At 40.0% G+C, this 20,275-nt stretch overlaps 1 protein-coding gene across 1 annotated transcript in view; it reads left to right on the top strand.

Annotated features, from left to right (window-relative positions):
- The window catches only part of LOC122551558 (protein sel-1 homolog 3-like), an 88,822-nt gene that overhangs the window by 25,778 nt on the left and 42,769 nt on the right, over nt 1–20,275 (top strand). The window contains exons 7-11 of the mRNA XM_043693621.2: nt 1,438–1,570; nt 6,411–6,546; nt 7,954–8,112; nt 8,612–8,832; nt 14,963–15,142. Coding sequence (XP_043549556.2) covers nt 1,438–1,570; nt 6,411–6,546; nt 7,954–8,112; nt 8,612–8,832; nt 14,963–15,142 — 829 coding nt within the window. The remainder of the gene's footprint in view (nt 1–1,437; nt 1,571–6,410; nt 6,547–7,953; nt 8,113–8,611; nt 8,833–14,962; nt 15,143–20,275) is intronic.

Here is a 20,275-nt window from a genome sequence, read left to right as displayed (position 1 = left end):
CCTTCCATCATAAGTTCAAAAGTGGGGATATTTGCCGATGATTGCACAATGTACAGCACCATTCACAACTCCTCAGATACTGAAGCAGAACATGTTTAAATGCAACAAGATCTGGACAATATCCAGGTTTGGGCTAAGAAGTGGCAACTAACATTTGTGCCATACAAATGCCAGACAACAACAATCTCCAACAGCTATTTTCTGGGCCTATAGATTGTTAAAGTGCAAAGATGGCCTTTCATAGAGTGCTGTGCTCTTCCTGTCCGATGTGGGAATCATGCAGAGGATGGTGCGTGTATAGAATGAGCTGCCAGAGGAAGTGGTGGAGGCTGGTACAATTACAACATTGAAAAGACATCTGAATGGGTACATGAATATGAAAGGCTTAGAGGGATATGGTCCAAGTGCTGGCAAATGGAACTAGATTACTTTAGGATATATGGTTGGCATGGACGAGCTGGACCGAAGGGTCTGTTTCCATGCTGTACATCTCTATGACTCTAAGCAACACTCTTTAACATTCGATGCAGTTACCATCATTGAATTCCCACTACTACCAACATTCTTAGTATTACCAATGATTAGAAACTCAGCTTGATTCTCCACGTGAACACAGTGGTAACAAGAGCAAGTCAGAGACTCGGAATGCTGTGACGAGTAATTCATCTGTGGACTCCTTAAAGCCAGTCAACTACCTACAAGACACAAGTCAGGAATGTGGTGGAATACTCACTACTTGCATGGAACAACACTCAAGAAGCTTGACACCATCCAAGACAAAGTAGCCTGCTTGATTGACACCACATCAACAAGCATCCACTCCCTCCACCACTGACGCGCAGTAGCAGCAGTATGTACTATCTACAAGAAGCACTTCAGAAATTCACCAAAAATCCTTAGCGTCTTCCAAAGCCACGACCACTTCCATCTTGAAAAATGGCATCAGAGACATGAGCAGAACAAACAACACTCCAAGCCACTCACTCACCACCCTGACGAGAAAATATATCACCATTCCTTCATTGTCACTGTGTCAAAATCCTGTAATTCCCTACCTAAGAGCATTGTGGGTCAACCTACAGCATGTGGACTGCAGAAGTTCAAGAAAGCACCTCACTACCACCTTCTCAAGGGCAACTAGGGACAGGCAATAAATGCTGGCCCACCCAACGATGTCCACGTACATGAGTGAATAATAAAAAAATCAACCATTCGGAGTTTGTCTTCTTTATACTTTGAAGATAGCATATACTTTATACCTTTTACTTTATACTTCAATTTCAAATAAAATTAAATAATGACTTGCTTGAAATTTTGCCTAAGGGATATCTGTATTATGTATCCAGCTTGTACAGTATGAAATACGAGACCATTTTAATCTCTTTTTCTTCAGAATAATGTAAACATCATTCGTCTTTATCTTGCATTGCTTTCCAGCTATCCTGAAGATGTTCATCATAACGATTCAGTTGGGTACTTTGTCCTTGGAGGCAGCAATCATGTCCGAGGTTTTGAAGGATTCATTGGCCCTGTGAAGTTATACCGACTGGTAGGCCTAACAGTCCAAAAGGTAAATTTTGAACTGCAAGCATGTGACACCTAAACAAAAAAATGTTGTGTTTGCTCTTTCCACCAAAATGTTTGAACCTGTTTGTTTACTGGTCACTCACCAATAATGTTATGAACATTATTACAGAACTGCTTCAAAAATAATGTGGAAGAGTTAATACAAAAGCAGTTGCTGAAAATCTAAAATAAAACAGACAATGCTGGGAATATCCAGCTGGGTCAGGCACATGTGCTGACAGCAGATTAGAGTTAATGGTTCAGGTCTGTTCTAATGGAAGGTCACAGATAGGAAGCACTAACTCTGTTTTCCTCTCCGTATTTGCTACCTTTCCTGCATTGTGTCCCTTTATTAGATTGTAGCTTTACTTAGCTTTCCTTTATTCATTTGTAGGATATGGGCATTGGGTTGGGCCAGCATTTATTGGCTGTCTATAGTTGCCTTTGAAGAGGTGGTAGTGAGCTGCCTTCTTGAATCGCTGTAGTCACATTTTTAAAAATTTGGTTGTGGAATGATGGCAAGGCTAGCATTTATTACCTATCCCTAATTGTCCATAGGGTAATTAAGAGTCAACCACATTGCTATGGATCTGGAGTCATATGTAAGCCAGACCAGGTAAAGATGACAGTTTTCTTTCCTTTAGGACCTTAATGGAAAAAATTGGTTTTTCTGACAATCAATAATAGATTGGTGGCCATCATTACACTCTTAATTCCAGATGTTTATTTAATTCAAATTTGCCATTTGCTTGTGGCAGGATTTGAACCCATGTCCCCAGAACATTACCTGGCTCTCTAGATTAAGAGTCTTGTAATAATACCATGAGGCCATCACCTCACCATGCTACATACTGTAGGCTGACCAGTAATGGTCTTAGGGAGGGATTTCCAGAATTTTGACCCAGTGACAGTGAAGGAACAGCAATATGTTTCCAAGTCAACATGCTGAGTGATTTGAAGGGGAACTTGCAGGTAGTGGTGTTCCCTTGTAGCTGTTGCCCTTGTCCTTCTTGATGGAATTGGTTGTGTGTTTGGAAGGTGCAGTTTAACAATCTTTGGTGACACTCTGCAGTGTATCTTGTAGATAGTACACACTGCTGCTACTGAGCATTGGCGGTACAGGGAATGGATGTTTGTAGATTTGGTGCCAATAAACTGGGTTGCTTTTTACCAGATGATGTCAAGATCCTTGAATGTTGTCAGAGATGCACCCAACCAGACAAGTGGGGAACATTCCATCACACATCTGACTTAAAGTCATAGAGTCATACAGCACAGTTACAGACCCCTTGGTCCAACTTGTCCATGCCAACTAGTTTTCCTAATTTGACCTAGTCCATTTGCCAATATAAGGCCCATATCCCTCCAAACTCTTCCTATTCACATACCCATCCAGATGCCTTTTAAATGTTGTAAATGTACCCACCTCCACAAATTGCTCTGGCAGCTCGTTCCATACACATTCTACCTTCTGCGTGAAAATGTTATCCCTTAGGTCACTTTTAAATATTTCCTCTCTCACTTTTAACCTATGACCTCTAGTTTTGGACTCCCCTACCCCAGGGAAAAGACCTTGACTATTCATTCTATCCATGCCCCTTGTGATTTTATAAACAACCATAAGGTCACCCCTCAGCCTCTGATGCTCCAGGGAAAAAGCCCCATCCTTTTCAGGTTTTTGTTCAGCCAGACCCTACCATGAATTGTCTCAGTCTGTTTGCCTTACCAAAATGCAACATCTTTTCTAAATTAAACTCCATCTGCCACTCCACTGCCCATTGGACAATCTGATCAAGATCCTGTTGTACCCTGAGGTAACCTTCTTTGCTGTCCTCTACACCTCCAATTTTGGTGTTTACTAACTGTATCTACATCCAAATAATTTACATAAATGACAAAAAGCAGTGGACCCAGCACCGATCCTTGTGGCACACCACTGGCCACAGGTCTCCAGTCTGAAAAGCAACCCTCTATCCTTACTCTGTACTCTGTCTCGTACCTCCAAGCTAATTCTGGATCCAATTGGCTAGCTCACTCTGGATCCCATGTGATCTAACCTTACTACTCAGTCCACCATGTGAAGCGTGTCGAACACTTTGCTGAAGTCAATACAGACAACGGCTACTGCTCTTCATCAATCTTGTCACCTCTTCACAAAACTCAGTCAAGTTAGTGTGACATGATTTCCTCCACACAAAGACCTGTTGACTATCCCTAATCAGTCCTTGCCTTTCCAAATATATGTAAATCCTGCCCCTCAGAATCCATCCAACAACTTCCCCACCACTGACGTAAGGTTCTGTGCCTTGTAGATGATGGACAGATTTTGAGGAGTCAGGAGGTGAGTTATTCATCACAGTATTTGACCTGCTCTTATAGCCACTTTCTTTATGTGGCAAGTCCAGTTGAGTTTCTAGTCAGTGGTGACATCAAGGATGCTGATTGTGGGGTGTTCAGTGATGGGACATCATTGAATGCTTAGAGGCAGTTTTTAGATTGTCTCTTATTGGTGGTGGTCATTGCCTGGCATTTGTGTCGAGCAAATGTCATTCACCACTTGTCAGCCCAAGACTGGATATTTTCCAGATCATATTGCTGAAACAGCATTGTACCCTAATGCTAGTTGTCGTCCCAAGGATCTCCAGGACCATGGCTTACAGGTCTATGTAATCTTCATCCATAATTTCACATTGTTTGAAGAGTGTTGACCATATTATGCCAGGTTAACTTTGTCTTTAAAAGAACCCAGGTTGCTATTGTTTTTACTGAAATGTAACCTTTTATGGTGTTTATATCTCATATTCATCCCATTTGTTTAAGCATTTATTTCTTCACAGAGCAGATAGGTTGAGCTTAGGCATTCATACTTAATTCAGGCAAAGTCAGGAATATGATGGGTTTCAGGTCCACTACCTTCTGCCTCATTAAACTTCCAACCTCAAGGTCCATCATTTCCATACCTGGAAGATAGTAACTGTGTTTAGTTTAATATTGTTCTTAGGATTGTTTGTGTATCTTTGATATTCATACATTAAGACTTTGCAGAACAGTTTTGGGACTAGATATTAACACGATTGATATTTACCAAGATGAGGCTTGGCCAAAAAAGAGATATTACTGTAAAATGATCCTGCACCAACAAAGGAGCTGGAATTGCCTTTCTCGAAACTTGGACGGCTACATAGTGAGATAGGTCGAACAAAGCTTACAAGGTATTGGTGGGAACAGGTAAGATAGACAGATAAATAATTGTTAGTATTAATCAGAGAGTCCAGGACACCAGATCAATTTTGTTACAGAACAGAAAGAGAGACCAGTTCAACACGAGAAGGGAGGCAGCTGTTTGGAATTGATGCCAGGGGATTTGTTGATCTTTTAAATGATTGACAGATGGCTTTGACAATGCCATTCTTATTGTTACGGGGAGAAAAGCAGGTTTGGGAAGATAGGTCACAAATCAGCCACAATCACACTGAATAGGTTTCAAGATTAGGGACATAATTTTAAGGAGAGAGGAGAAAGATTTAAAAAAAGACATGAGGAGCAACTTCTTTTTACATGGAGAATGGTTCATGAGTGAAGTGGACCTCCAGAGGAAGTAGTGGATGTGAGTCAAGTTACAGCGTTTAAAAGACATTTGGAGAAGTTCATGGATAAGAAAGGGAAATGGGCCAAGCACAGGCATGTGGGACCATTTGAGTTTGGGATTATGGTCAGCATTGATGCATTGGACCGAAGGGTCTGTTTCCATGTTGTATGACTCTGTGACTCTATAAATTCTGGGGGTTTAATCAGAAAAGAACTCTGTCTTATTGATTTTTGTAAAAGATTCCAGGCACTACTTTTGGTAAAAAAAAACTATGATTTTTACTGAACAGCCATATCATTTCTTGCCTCAAGTCTCAAATCCAAGCTCCATTCACTTCTTACTAATTTCATCCCTCTTCCTGTAACTATCTGAATTTGAGCAACTGTGCACAACCTTTTATCATATTTAACTCACAGGATGAGCGTGTCATCATGAATTTCCACTATAATGCTTGCAGATCCTCATTCCCCACTACTGTAACATTGACTAGCATCAGCTGTGCCTCAGAGAATCTGTTGGTGAAATCCTCATTGTATGTGTCACCTTTTCTCTTGACCATTTCAACACTGTCCTTGCTCATCTGCCATGTTCTAACCCCCATAAATCTAAGACTATCCAAAACTCTTCTGCTGCATCTTTACTTACACCAAGAGGTCTTCATCCATCAGCCCTTTGCTTGCCGACCTACACTGACTCCTAGTCAAATAATGAGAAATTAAAATTCTAATCCTTGTTTTCAAGAACCACCATAGCATCGTCCTCATGTTTTTCAGCCCACAATTCTTTGAAAGATCTGTACTCCCTGTAACTCTGGTCTAGTATGCCTCCCTGACTTCATTGCTTCATTACTGGTGACCATGCCTCCAGCTGCCTCAGCCTTACACTCTGTAATTCCTGTCTAAAGCACTCTGTCTCTCTATTTCATTTTTCTTTCCTCAAGATCTTTCTGTAAGACATAACATTTTGCTTACGACCCTCAAATGGATTTCTCAAGTTTTATTTTGTTTATTTTGTTTAACAACCCTCCTGTGAAGTACTTTGGGATGTTGTATTACATTTAATGTGCCATGTTGTTGATATTTCTGAACAATTAGATTTATTCATTGTTATGCTGTGTTTGAAGATCTCACCTCATTACTGTCAGAGGGTACTGTGCTTAGTGACAAGTAAGCAGGAGGTCTCTGTATCATCATTGCAGTTTTTTTTAGTGTAAGTTCAACTGCTACCTAACCCAACTTCTTTTGTATGTCTACAGATTTCAAATCCTCTTGTAACTAATCACGAAATCCATAAACATATTGAACAGTACTATCAGAAATGCAACTATCTCACTACACTTATCATGAAATATTTCCACAGCCTTGGATTGCACAAAAAGTTACAACATTTGAGTAAGTAAACTTAAGTTTGTGAACCTTTTGTTGCTTATTCTCTCTTTTGGTTGTATGCAAAAGAATTATCAATCATTGTAGAATATATAAATCATTGCATAAAATCTGGATGTAGAGGAACTCATGAGCTAACTAGATGTTGTAATGAGAAGCTATGGTTTACTGATCTGTACATTTTAGATTCTAATGAAATGCTACTCATCATCAGGAGGGCTGCACAGAAGACATATATATATATATAGAATTAGATGTTTAATAAACTTGTTTTGGAGACTGTACTTCTTCAATTGGCCTGCAATAGTTGGAGTCAGTAAGCTGAAGGGACAGTGCTTTCTGGGCTGGATCAAGGCAGGAGATGATTTCGAGTAATTCATTCACTCATATGGGTTTTGCTATGGAAAAGCAAATTACTATGGATCCCGGAAATCTGAAACACAGAAAATGTTGGAGGTCCAGCAGGATCTGTGGTGAGAGAAACAGAGTTAATGTTTTCAAGTCCAATATAATGCTCCTTTGGATCTCAAGACATTGCCACCAGAGTGGGGTTTGAACTCATGTGCTGAGAGCATTAACCTGGGGTTCCTGATTACTAGCCTAGTAATTTTACCATTATATCCCAGCATTTTGATAATAGTCTAGGTTTCAGTGACAAATCCTTTTTGAAATGTATGTTCAATAAGAAGGAGAAAGTTTTCATTTTTAAAGATTGTGCAGGGATCCCTTTTCACTGAATTGACTGGAGTTTGGTTCTTGTGAATCTTATCTAATTTGTGGGTAATTGTAAGTAACTGCATCATGTGGAACTTTCATCATCCTACAAAATTACATTCCAGTACTGAGGAAGAACTAACTTACCTTAGATCATAAGACTGTAAGGTATAGGAACAGAATTAGGCCATTCAGCCCATTGAGTTTGCTTCATTTTTCGATCATGGCTGATATGTTTCTCCTGCCCTCTCCCTGTAACCCTTGATCTTGGTTGAAGTACTTTTCATGCTAGTTTTTTTGCTCTATTCCTAGTGAGTATTTTGCGAGTTCTTCAGCTTCCAGCATAGAACACTGTGTACCAATACATTCCTATCAATATCATGAAGACTACATATAACATAACACTCCTTACACTACAGATGTTAAATTGTTTTTTGAGTGAATTAATTACATAATTATTGTTCCCTTTCATTTCTCCGGTATCAATCCTGAAATTGCTATTGTGATAAAAATGTCCTATTAATTTCCCATGGAATGATTCCTACAAAGAAGGTGTTAAATTACAAGCCTTAAAACAGCAGATCACAATAAGTGCTAGCCAAGATACATTTTATATGTTTTATCTGAAGGCATTTGTCATGGGATATTCTTCACGATTTACCAGTGATTATCCATGATTGTAATTTTATTTATTTACAGATCAGAACAACAATTATTATTTAGATTTGGTCACAAAATATGGACCGAAAAACTATGATGAAGAAAAATGTGCAGCACACACCTGGGGGAAAAGAACTGAGAAGAAATACGAGGCTTTATTTGATCTGCTTCAGACAATGGCATTAGAGCCAATTTTAGGTAAATGCAAAGTGTTTTGTTGTTTAGAAAATAACAACAAAATAGGCATCAGTCTTGGAAATGTAACTTAATTCATTCCAAATTACATAAAAGGCATCCCTTAAGTCATGTTTTAATGCATTCAAAAATCCCACACCACATTTATATATTAAAGCATTCCGAATTTGGCATGATAAGTTAAATTGTGCAATAAAATAGAGCACTTTCCATGTTAGAAAGGAATTTACCCTGACATTTCTGTGGAGGGAGATGGAATGATGACTCATTAAATTTTTATGAAGGTAATGGTTCTGTTAAAATGATGGAGAAAATTATTTGTATCTCACTGACCATTGATCCAGAAGATAATCAGACCACAATTACTGGAATAGCTTAGCAGTTTACAGGGGAAGCTGAATGGATGTAGACATCATTAATTTATTGATTTCCAAAATTCAAATTTCATTTTTTGTATAGTTCTTTTATTTTTACAAATCTTTTGTTGTGATCTTGTGCTTAGACTTCGCTCATTCACCAAACCTACAATCTACACTCATTAAAGTTGGTGAGAAACTTTTTCAGAAGACAGTGGAGAGTCTTGTTCGTCCAGACAGTGCCCAGCATATTGGCCACCTGATCGCTTCACTCATGAAGGCTAGCTGCTGTGGTTACTACAGGGCAGCCTATTTCTTGGCTGTCATTTTTGAGACCGGTCTAACTGTGGAAATACAACCCTTACAGGTAAAATAAATGACTATTGATTGCATTAATTTGTTTAACTGAAAAATCCATTTATGTGTATCTTAAAATATTTTGCTCTCTTGCTTTGTTTCAAATTTACACATTATTGAAAAACAGCCAGGCACTTCTAACAACACTGTTGTGAGTTTGCTTTGAAACTCTACAACAGGACCAAAATCATATTCTTAATGTTTGATGGTGGCTGACAATGAAATGTTGATTTGTTATGAAGTTAACGTGGATTTGACCTATTTCCTAAGAACTTTATTCTCTTTAAAAAAACATGAATTACTGGTCAAGAAAAAATCCAAGTGTTACTATGTACAGGGATTTACTAATCTGACTTGTGAATTCTTGTATTTAGAAATTCACTTCCATGCTGTGGTGTAATTTTAAATAGCTGACGTATGAATGTTTTCTGTACTTACATATGGCTGCTTTATATTGGCCTGCATTGTGTTCCAACTTGCGTACACATGTACTTGTGAACAGACTCAGAAATGGAACCCATTTGCAACCTGGGGGCTGCCTGTAACTATGCTGGCATTGTTGACTAATTATAACAATAAATCTTTGTTAGACATGTGGGGATGAAAATCCTCGTGGTCAAACTCACCTATTTCTCCCAAATATGCTACACTTATCTTGTCATGTCTCAAGATACCTGTTTAATGTATCTCATAATCATATTTTCTTCTGGAAATCTACCTCATTCATTTTTGAATAAGTGAATGCCATGTAATTCGATCATCTTCCTCTGGAGGAACATACCACAGATTGACATTCTCTCAGATTGACACTGATATCCTTCGAGATGAGAAAAGAGCATTGGGCGGTGGGGATGGGTATACAGTGATTGTGATTTTTGGACAAGGCAGCCTAAGTTATGAGTTTACCAGATCCTGCTGTCTTGGAGAATTTAACTGCAGGTTTTCGTTTTCTAAGTTTTCTCAAAGTGTCTCCCTCCTGACAGACGAGTTACTATCAGGCAGGAAGGAAACTGAGGAGCAGAAACCAGGTCAGACTTTATGGGTTGGTGTTTAGATCAGAGTGGTGCTGGAAAAGCACAGTAGGTCAGGCAGCATCTGAGGAGCAGGAAAATCGACGTTTTGGGCAAAAGCCATTCATCAGTAATAGAGGCAGTAAGCCTCCAGGGTGGAGAGATAAATGCCAGCCCCACCCCCTCATTTATCCCTCCACCCTGGAGGCTTACTGCCTCTATTACTGAATGGCTTTTGCCCGAAATGTCGATTTTCCTGCTCCTCGGATGCTGCTTGACCTGCTGTGCTTTTGCAGCACCACTCTGATCTAAACTTTGGTTTCCAGCATCTGCAGTCCTCACTTTCGCTTTTATGGGTTGGTGGTTCATCAGATGTTCTGGGAGGTCAGGGGAGCGGGTGTGATTTTTAGACATAGGAAGTGCTGACCTCTAATACTGCAAGGTTGGTCAAGTCGGAAGTTATCCAGATAGCCTTCATGTCACCTAATCATTAGCATGGTGTCAGCTGAAGGGGGTCCAATGGGAGGGGTAAGCTTGTTGGACTTTGAAGATACACTCCTCATGCACTAAAGGCACAGGCCTCATGTATCCAATTCTTTTCCCACCTCCTAACTGCTGTGATTTCTGATTTCAACGATATCCCGATCTCCATGTGTTAATACTGATAATAGCCTCTGGTAATAAAGAGGGAACTTTTTTTTCAAATGATTTCGGTTACCAGCTCATCCTAAAATCAGCTTCATTTCCAGTGTGAAGCAGCCTTGATTTGCCCTCTTGTGATGCAGTGGTAATGTCTCTACTCTTGGACTAGGAGAACAAGTTAAATAGCAAAATAGATTGAACTCAAAAGGGAGCATGTTGAAAGTTGGTTTGAATTTAAATGTGTGTCTTCTTTCATTTCTACTCCCAAACCATGTTAAAATCAGTGCACTGATGCCTTAACAGCTTCTAATGGATTTTACTGAAGATGCATTTAATTTATTCCAGTGACAAGGTTAAACACAAGGCTCTAATTTGGAAATGTATTTAGAAATAACAAAATATGATGCAGCCCTTTACAGAACTGCTGTATAGTTTAAGCTACTATTACTACATTTCAATATCTGGGTGAGAACATGTACCTTCCATATTCTCTGGTTGCATTGAATAAGATTACTTTGAGAAATATCTGTGGTGCAAGAGATGTCCTTGCTTCTGTCCAGATCACTCAAAACTGTACTTCCAGAGGGGGGTGAACAGACTTCACTTGAATATGTTACATGGAGACATAATTGAAGCTATTGACCAGATAGAACAGGGTTATATGACTGCAGTTGGAGGAGAACACTGTTTGCTTTCTCCCACCACTTCACACCTCATAACAAATCTTAATATTAACCAGCAAGGTGATTAAGCAATTTATGGAAGGTTTGAACTATATCTTGTTTAATGTCAGAAACAATTCTGCCAGGTTTCTTTCATCAACAAAAAATAACTAGTTTATTATAAATAAATGTTAAACAAGCATATTGGTTTAGGTAGGTTTAGATCAATCAGACTTGTGTTCTAACATCACAAAGTTAACATGAGGCAAATATGGGCAACTATGGTCACACATTCCACAGGATAGATCAAATAACAAATGCAATCAAATCAATCCGAATGATTACACAGCAGTTTCCCCAGATGTTAGTGGATCACAAATGGCATTAAATTTCACAAGGGATTATCATTTGTTACATTTGGTGACCTAGCTTAGAAATACTGTCAAAGGCCATGGGCTAGCTCAATGACTCAAAGGCTCAAAGACTGCTCCTGTTCTAGTTGTTTGCCATTTTTTTCCTGGGATTGTTGTCACTTGGATTCTGAAGGAATCCTTACTTAGTAACAACCACAACTCTAGATCTTGACAAACCGCAAGCTTCACCATGTTAGCAGGGACATTGGATTTGTTTCCTGAGCTCTAATCTGGCTCAAGTGCACAAGAAAATTGTACATGTGGTTTTTTTACACTTTTTCTTCTATCTTGAACTATTAATTGTGTGTACACATCTTTGAAGCCTTTTACAGCTGTTAGGATTTTCCTGAGTCCTCACTGCACAGATCTATGAAATGTTCTGGGACTTCTCTTAGCACCAACTTCATAGAACCTGGACTATTCAGTTGTCTTCAGCAATATGGCCAATAGCAACCCTACCTAACATAATGTCTTTTTCACTCTCACACTCTCACTCCGACACACTGAACAATGACTTCCAGTTTCACTGGCTGTCACCTTTAAACTCCCCTTCAGTGATCCTGAACTGAAGATCTATTGAACCCTTTGCAGCAGGCATCATCCCTATTTCTGTGTAGAACTGAATGGAATTACTATTTTAGAACAGTCAAATGTAGCACCCTTAGAATAATCTGTACCACTAAATGTTACACTTTGCCAAGTGTTGTCTCACAAATTGATGCAGCAAAAAATAACTCATTTCACAAGAAAGTATATAAAAACAAAATTAAACATAAAATTGAAAACTATAATTAGGTTTTTCCTTAGTGCATATTAAAGATGGAAGTACAGGTGGCTTGTCAAGGTTGCAGCATGTTGGAGTTTCCAGGTTGGCCCAGACTGGCCCAGAGCAAACACATCTGAAGTGAATACCTGAGGTCTGAATAGCTTTAAATCAAAGTTTATAAGCTGGAGGCTGAACTACATACACTGTAATGCATCAGGGAGGGGGAAAGTTACTTGGGTTCTTTGTACTAGGAGGCATTCACAACCTTTAAGATTGGGTCATCTGATTTGCTCAATATTCAGGGACGAGAAGAGTATGATTGTGACTGAAGCAGGTAAGGAGACCCAGAGGCAGGAGTCTCAACCTTTACATTTCCTCTTCTGGGAGATTCCAGAACTGGGGCCGGCAGGGTCACTGTTTAAAAATCAGAGGTAAAAACAATGACTGCAGATGCTGGAAACCAGATTCTGGATTAGTGGTGCTGGAAGAGCACAGCAGTTCAGGCAGCAGAGATCACCCATTTAAAACAGAGATGAGGCAAGAAAAGATTTCCAAGGGGTGTGAATCTTTGGAACTTGGTGGTGATTGGTGGAAGCAGAGTCCTTGAATATTTTTTAAAATAGATACATTTTTCTTAGTTTTTTTAGGCGAGAGGTTATCTGGGTCTGGCGAGATTTACAATTTGAGGTTAAAATCAGATCAGCCAAGATCTTTTTGAATGGTGGAACAAGCTCAAGGGGTTGAATGGCCTATTCCTGCACATAATTCGTATATCCATGTGACATAGTCTCAGAATAAGGAGATAGGCCATTGAGGACTGAGCTTCGGAAAAATTTTGCTTGAAGGATATTTTGATTTGATTTGATTTGATTTATTGTTGTCACGTACAGAGATACAGTGAAAAGCATTGTTTTGTGTGCTATACAGGCAGATTGCACCATACAAATTGCTTTAGATAGTAGAGCAGAGTGCAAAATAGTGTTACAGCTACAGTGAAGGTACAGGGAGAGTGATCAACATTAGCATTTGAGACATCCATTCAAAAGTCTGATAACAGTAGGGAAAGAACTGTTCTTGAAACTGTTCATATGTGTTTTCAAAGTTTATATCTTCTGCCTGATGGAAGAAGGTAAAAGAGAGTATAACCGGGCTGGGGGGAGGCTCTTTAATTGTGTTGGTTGCTTTCCTTCGGCAGTGGAAAGAATAGATGGAGTCAATGGTTGTTGTATCTGTTGAATATCCTGCCACAACAATCTGTGGAGGCTCAGTCTTTCAGTATGTTCAAGATTGTGATTAATAGATTTTAACATATCAAAACATCAAGGGATACAGGGATTGTGCACGAAAATGATGTTGAATGATTTCATTGTCATAAGTCACACAACACCATATTATAGGCCAACAGGTTTATTTGAAATCACAAGCTTTCGTACTGCTGAAGAATTGAAATGAAGAAAAGCACACAGACACAGAATTTATAGGCGGAGACTTCAAGGGCAGAGAGATCAAAAGATCATACAAATGGTGTGGGTGAAGTACTAATTAACAAACTTATTAAGGTAGAGAGATCATAGCGAGTTATCTAGGTGATGGTGTCAAAACAGGACAGTAAGAACAATTTTACAGATACAGAACAATGTGGTGGGGTTACACGTAACACGACATGAACCCAAGATCACAGTTGAGGCCATCTTCATGGGTAAAGAACTTGGCTATCAGCTTCTGCTCAGTGATTCTGTGCTGTTGTGTATCTCAAAGGCCTTAATTAGTTAGGCCCTTAATTAGTTTGTACATTTTTGGAATTATTTATTACTTTAGTTAGACCCTTAGCATGTGACTGTTATACCTGTCATGTTATTCCAGCTGTTTGGTTTATGTCCAGCACCATCTTATTTTTAATTTTTGTCATTATCTCTCTGCCTCCATTAATCAGATTATAGGTCATCCCCTTCTCTTGCTATTCAGCTGTTGAAAGTTTACTCACACTATCTGACACTATTGATCACCTAACTTATTATTCAGCCAATCGACACTCCACCCACATCATTCAAACTATCATTTGATCTCTCTGCCTATAAGTTCTGTTCCTGTGTGCTTCTCTTCACATCACCTGATGAAAGGACAGCGCTCTGAAAGCTTGTGATTTCAAATAAACTTGTTGGACTATAACCTGGTGTTGTGTGACTTCTGAACTTGTCCACCCCACCTCATGATCTCATTGAACGGTGGAGTAAGCTCAAACGGCTGAATGGCCTACTTCTGTTCCTATTTCTTATGTTTGACATATGAACATTTGAACTTTTAAACAGCCATGTTGTTGAATGCTTCCTTGGATTCACACCAACCAGAATATGCCTGCAAATTATACACAACCTGTAAAATTCAGCCCCTTGCCTTATCATATGTATCATTATTTCACAAGGTTTTAATTCACGAACATATCTTTTTCATGTATATGTTTCTGTTTGCAATAGAGTTAGATAATTTGTTAGTCATCAAAACCCTACCTACAAAGCCTAGGGATCAATCTCACAATTACTTGCCTCCTTAGCTTAGTCCATTGTAAGAGAAAGGTAATATTCAACTTCTTGAATATATTCTTATAATCATTCTCATTAAAAATGGAATTTCATTGATATTTCATCAGGGCATGCTGTACAGTCTGGTTGCTGCACAAGGAAATGAAAGACTTGCCTTAATGCATCTTGGATATAAGCATGATCAAGGTATTGATGGTTACCCCTTGGACTACGATATGTCATATGGTTACTACTCAAACATTGCACAACAGACTGTTCGTGATCGGGATATATTTGATGGAGAACAGGTAGGTGTTATGAACTTAAGTAAGACCCATAATAAAAAATAGAGTTGAAAATTCAAGAACTGCAGAATACTATTTAATTTGGGAAATCTCACTGTCAGAATCAACTTTTAAAAAATCAGTAATGAAGAATTCTAAATATTTACAATTTCTTTCAATTTGTAAAGATGTTTCTCAGAGTACAACTTCGTAGGGGGTTGATAACTCCCTTTGTGAGGTTGCTGAATTTAGATGCAGCTCAGATATTAGTTACATTTGAATTGGTGCAGTTCCCTGTTGATTGATTCCCCACTGATGTCAAAGATTGCTCTTTAAGACATGTTATTAAACAAAATCAAAATTAATTATAGTACTTTAGAGATTTTTCAGAAAGGATCTGATATTGAAGTTGTAAATCTTGCTGGTTATGAATCCATGCTTTAAGGGATGATAACACTAATTGAAGGTGAACCAAATTCAACCGTTTGTGCATATTTTGTAATACTTATATATTGAGTGATATTGAGAATCAGTGCCTAACTGAATTTATAACAATCTTTCATTTGTTATGAAGAATTAATATTCTTAAACGGCAGTCTGAGTGGTCTGCTGTGCTGAGCTCTGTGCCATATCCCCTGGCAAGGAGGACCTATACCCCCCCTCATCAACCACCCCAGGAGAAAAAAACTGCTAATATAAACGTGCTGAACATCTGGAGCTGCTAGAATTGTGGTGTGACAGCTTTAAGGCCAGAATGAAAGCAAATAAAGGAAAGGGACCGAAAGGCGTACAGCAGGCAGGGCACCTCCCTACTCCATTGGGGGTGCCTGCAGCCATTGCTCAAACTCCTGGGGCAGCCCCTTTGGATTTAATGGGGCAGCAGCAGCAGTTACTCTTGGAGTTTGGCAAATACCAAGAAAAGATTGAATCAGCAGTGGAATCACTATCTGGCATGCTGAAAAAGCATGAGCAGGAAATGTAATTGTTGGACCGAAGAGTAGAGGCAGTTGGAGGAGAGGGCCATGGTGTCAGAAACCATGGCGGAGATCTTGGGAGGAAGGATCCGAATACTGAAAGACCAGGTTCAGGTCCTTCAGGAGCAAGTGGATAACCTGGAAAATAGAAGAAAAGACTTACGGCTCATGACTCTTCCGGAACACGAGGAAGGCGAAGACCTCGTTGGCTTTCTGGAAAAGTAGCTCCCGAAGTTTCTGGGGCTGAAGTTGGAGTCAGGCCTGGTGAGTATGGAGCAGGCCCGCCGGATCACAATGTGCATGTCTGGGTCAGACCTTTAACCCCGTGTGGTCCTTGTGCAACTCCTGCATTATAAAGAAAAACGGTTAGTGATTGAAATAGCAAGAAGACTGGGAAGAGATTCACAGGCTTTAATGTACAAAGGCTCAAGAATAATGTTTTCTCAGGAGCTCTAATTTAGAAGAGAAGGGCATTTGATGAAGTTAAGAGAAAATTAAGGGACTTGAACATTTAATATTCCTTGAGGTACCCGACTGTGTTGTGTTTCGCTCATGGAGGCATGGTGTATAACTTTGATTCTGCAGAAAAGGCAATGGATTTTGTGAATTCTCTGAATTGAAGGACTCGAGTTGGGGTGGGGGTGGCGGTTACAGGCAATGGTATGGGTTTTAAAATTTTTTTATTGCCCCTCCTTTTCTCCTCTCTCCCCTTTTTTTGTGGTTATCGGCTTTATACATACTGCCTTAATGTAAAACCGGAATTATTCCATATATCAGTCGGTTGGGTATTATCTAGAGATTTTATTTACTGCTGTCTTTTTGTTTTTGGATTGGGGGTGGCTGTACCTGTGGTTAAGATGTGTGGGGGGAGGGGAGGGGCATCCTTTGTTAACTCTCAGAATGTAAATAACAGGTTTTCTACATTTGTGAATTGCCTGGGACTAGGGCACAGCCTCAGCTAGAGGGGGTTGGGATGGTAGCAAGGATTGGGAGGAGTGCCCCCTGTGGGCAAAGGGAGAGATCTCTAGTAAATTGAGGGTTATTTGGGTGTTTGCTTAAGTTAAATGTAGTGATTAGTGTTTTAGTGGTAGTAGTTTTTATAGGAGTAGTTTTTAGACTTTATAGGGTTAATGTCTTTGTCACTCACCACACCTCAGATAAGCTCCGTCCTCTTGGGGAACCACGGGCCACCCTGGATGACCATGGCTAGTGATTTGTTCAGGTGGTGCACCTGGAATGTAAAAAGGAGCCATTCTCCCATTAAAAGAAAAATGATGCTGTCAAGTCTTAGGAAGGAAAGGGTGGACATCGCCCTGCTGCAGAGATGCATTTAACTGATAAGGAACATCTGAAGCTGCAGAGAGAAGGTTATGAGAGGGTATACTTCTCCTCCTTTAGCTCTAAGAGTAGAGGAGTGGCTATACTGGTAAGAAGGAACCCCCTTTCCAGGTAACTGAGTAAATTAAGGACGAACATGGACAATTCATCATTCATAAAGCTCTAATACATGGAGAAGGGTATGGCGTTTTGAATGTGTGTTGGCCTCCGGCGCACCCTCTTAAATTTCTAATTGATGTAGTCACTAAATTAATGAGTCTTGGGGTGTGCCGCACAATCATATGAGGAGATTTTAATCGCCTGATAGATTCTGAGGTAGACAGGGTGCCAAGGGGCCCGGCAAGTATGCCCGCACAATCTAAGCAGTTGGTGGACTTGTGTGAGGAGTTGGGATTGGTGGATGTGTGGAGACATCTTCACCCTAATGGAAGAGACTTTACTTTCTATTCCAATCCACCCAAGTGCCACACATGACTTGACATGATTTTGTATGCCATTGGATTCTTTGGATGGAACATTGGTATGCAAAATTGGGAATGTAGTTGTGTTGGACCATGTGCCAGTGTATTTAGATGTTAAAATCGAGGGTGGTGGAATGGATGCACGGCACTGGTGCACGGACCCATTCTTGTTAAGGGATAGCAAATTTGTTGAGTACATCAGAAGAGAGTTCAGGGTCTTCTGGGATATCAACTCGGGTACAGCCAGTAATCTGGCAATACTTTGGGCGGCCACTAAGGCATATTTATGAGGCCTGATCATTTCGTATTCAGCGACTAGAAGGAGGCAAAGGGAGAAGCAACAATGGATGCTGGAGACCTGGCTGCAGATAACTGAGGAAGTATATTATAATAGGCCATCATTGGTCAAGCTGCAGTGGGTCACGGCCCTCCGCGTGGCTGTTGACTCATTGCATACACAGGTGGCAAAAAAAAGACTATTTGAATTTGGAGATAAGCCAGGTAGATATCTGGCATATCTGGTTAGGAAGAAAAAAGTTTCCCAATCTATTATGTCTGTTAGAGAGAAGGCTGACACAGTTACCCGTGAGTTGAAGAAGATCTATGTTAGATTTAGGAAATACTTCGCAGAGTTATATCGGTCGGAGGGAGGCGAACACGGTGCAGCGAGAGTACAGTCCTTTTTTGAGAATCTGGACCTCCCCAGTATAAACACGAAACAGGTTTCCCTGTTGAATATGCCTATGATGGGTACAGGAAGTACAGGAAGTAATAAAGCATCTCCAGGGTGGTAAAACTCTGGGACCAGATGGATTCCCAAGTGAATTCGAAAAGGAATTCATAAATGTGTTGGTGGAGCCATTTCTGGGGATGTATAGCTATTCAAATACATGGGATTGTCTTCTGCCTTCTCTTCGGGAGGCGAATATCTCCCTCATTTTAAAGAAGAGGAAAGACCCCAAAGAATGTGCCTCATACAGATCAATTTCACTGTTGAATGTAGATTTTAAATTTCTATCTAAGATGCTGGCTCTGAGGTTGGAAAAGGTCCTGCCCCATATTATAAAAGAAGATCAGATGGGTTTTGTCAAGGACCATAGCTCTTCCAACAATATCAGGAAGGTACTGAACATAGTGCAGGTATGCCAACAAAGATTGATCCCGGGTTTGGTGGTCTCCCTAGACACAGAAAAGGCATTTGACCAGATAGAATGGCCGTACTTCTTTGGGGTTCTAGAGCGTTTTGTTCTGGGGGTGCCTTTGCAGGATGGGTGGCCGTATTGTATAATGATCCTAAGGTAGCAGTCATCACAAACAGTACTACGTCATGATTTGGAGATGCGGTGTTGGAGTGGGGTGTACAAGTTAAAAATCACACAACATCAGGTTATAGTTCAACAGGTTTAATTGGAAGCACACTTGTGTGCTTCCAATTAAACCTGTTGGACTATAACCTGGTGTTGTGTGATTTTTAACTTAGTACTAAGTCAGATAACTTTAATATTGGGAGAGGTAGTTAACAGGGGTGTCCTCTTTCACTGTTGTTATATACCTTGGCAATTGAGCCATTAGCTGAGGCTATTAGGAGGGAACCTGAAATAGTGGTGCCAGGGATGGGAATGGGGGAGCATAAGATCACCCTACATGCTGATGACATCCTTTTGTTCTTGGCCAATCCGGAGGAGTCTATTCCTCGATTGATTCAAACAATTAATTTATTTGGCAGTTTACGGGGTACAAGATCAACTTTACAAAATCGGAAGCCTTGCCGGTGAGGGGATTAGTGGAGATGCCTGATCTGAAGGATGGAATGCAGTTCCCATTTAGATGGTCATCAAAAGGTTTTTTATATTTGGGAATTTTTATTATCCCTGCCTTCCCCCAGCTGTATAAAGCTAACTATGCATAGTTACTGGAGAGGATAAAACAAGATGTGCAATGGTGGGAGGGGTTACCGTTTTCATGGTTAGGCCGAATAGCATCGGTTAAAATTAATGTTCTTCCTCGCATGAGAATGCTCCCGTTCTTGCTACCTAGATGAGTGTTACAGAGGCTCAATGGTTGGCTAGGTTCTTTTATTTGGTGTCGCAAGTGCCCCCTAATTAAATTTACCAAATTGCAGCCTTGGCAGGGTGAAGGAGGAGTGGAACTTCTGGACTTGAAGAAATATCAAATAAGCGCCCTGGTAGCATATTTCGGTGATTGGGTACGGGGGAGTTCGGAGTCGAATTCGGAGACTTTGAAGCCTCACAGTTGAGATGTCCTCTAGTTAATCTATTATTTATGAATAAGATGAAATCCATGATCGAGCAGTGTAAGAGTCCAATCAATTTAAGTACAGTGAAAGTCTGAAGGATAATGAGGCAAGACAAGAGCAATTAACT

The sequence above is a fragment of the Chiloscyllium plagiosum genome, unplaced genomic scaffold, assembly GCF_037043375.1.
Source record: "Chiloscyllium plagiosum isolate Xiang-an unplaced genomic scaffold, Cpla_swu_hap1 HiC_scaffold_1, whole genome shotgun sequence".
Classification (NCBI taxonomy): domain Eukaryota; kingdom Metazoa; phylum Chordata; class Chondrichthyes; order Orectolobiformes; family Hemiscylliidae; genus Chiloscyllium; species Chiloscyllium plagiosum.
This window is presented reverse-complemented; position numbering and strand designations above follow the sequence as displayed.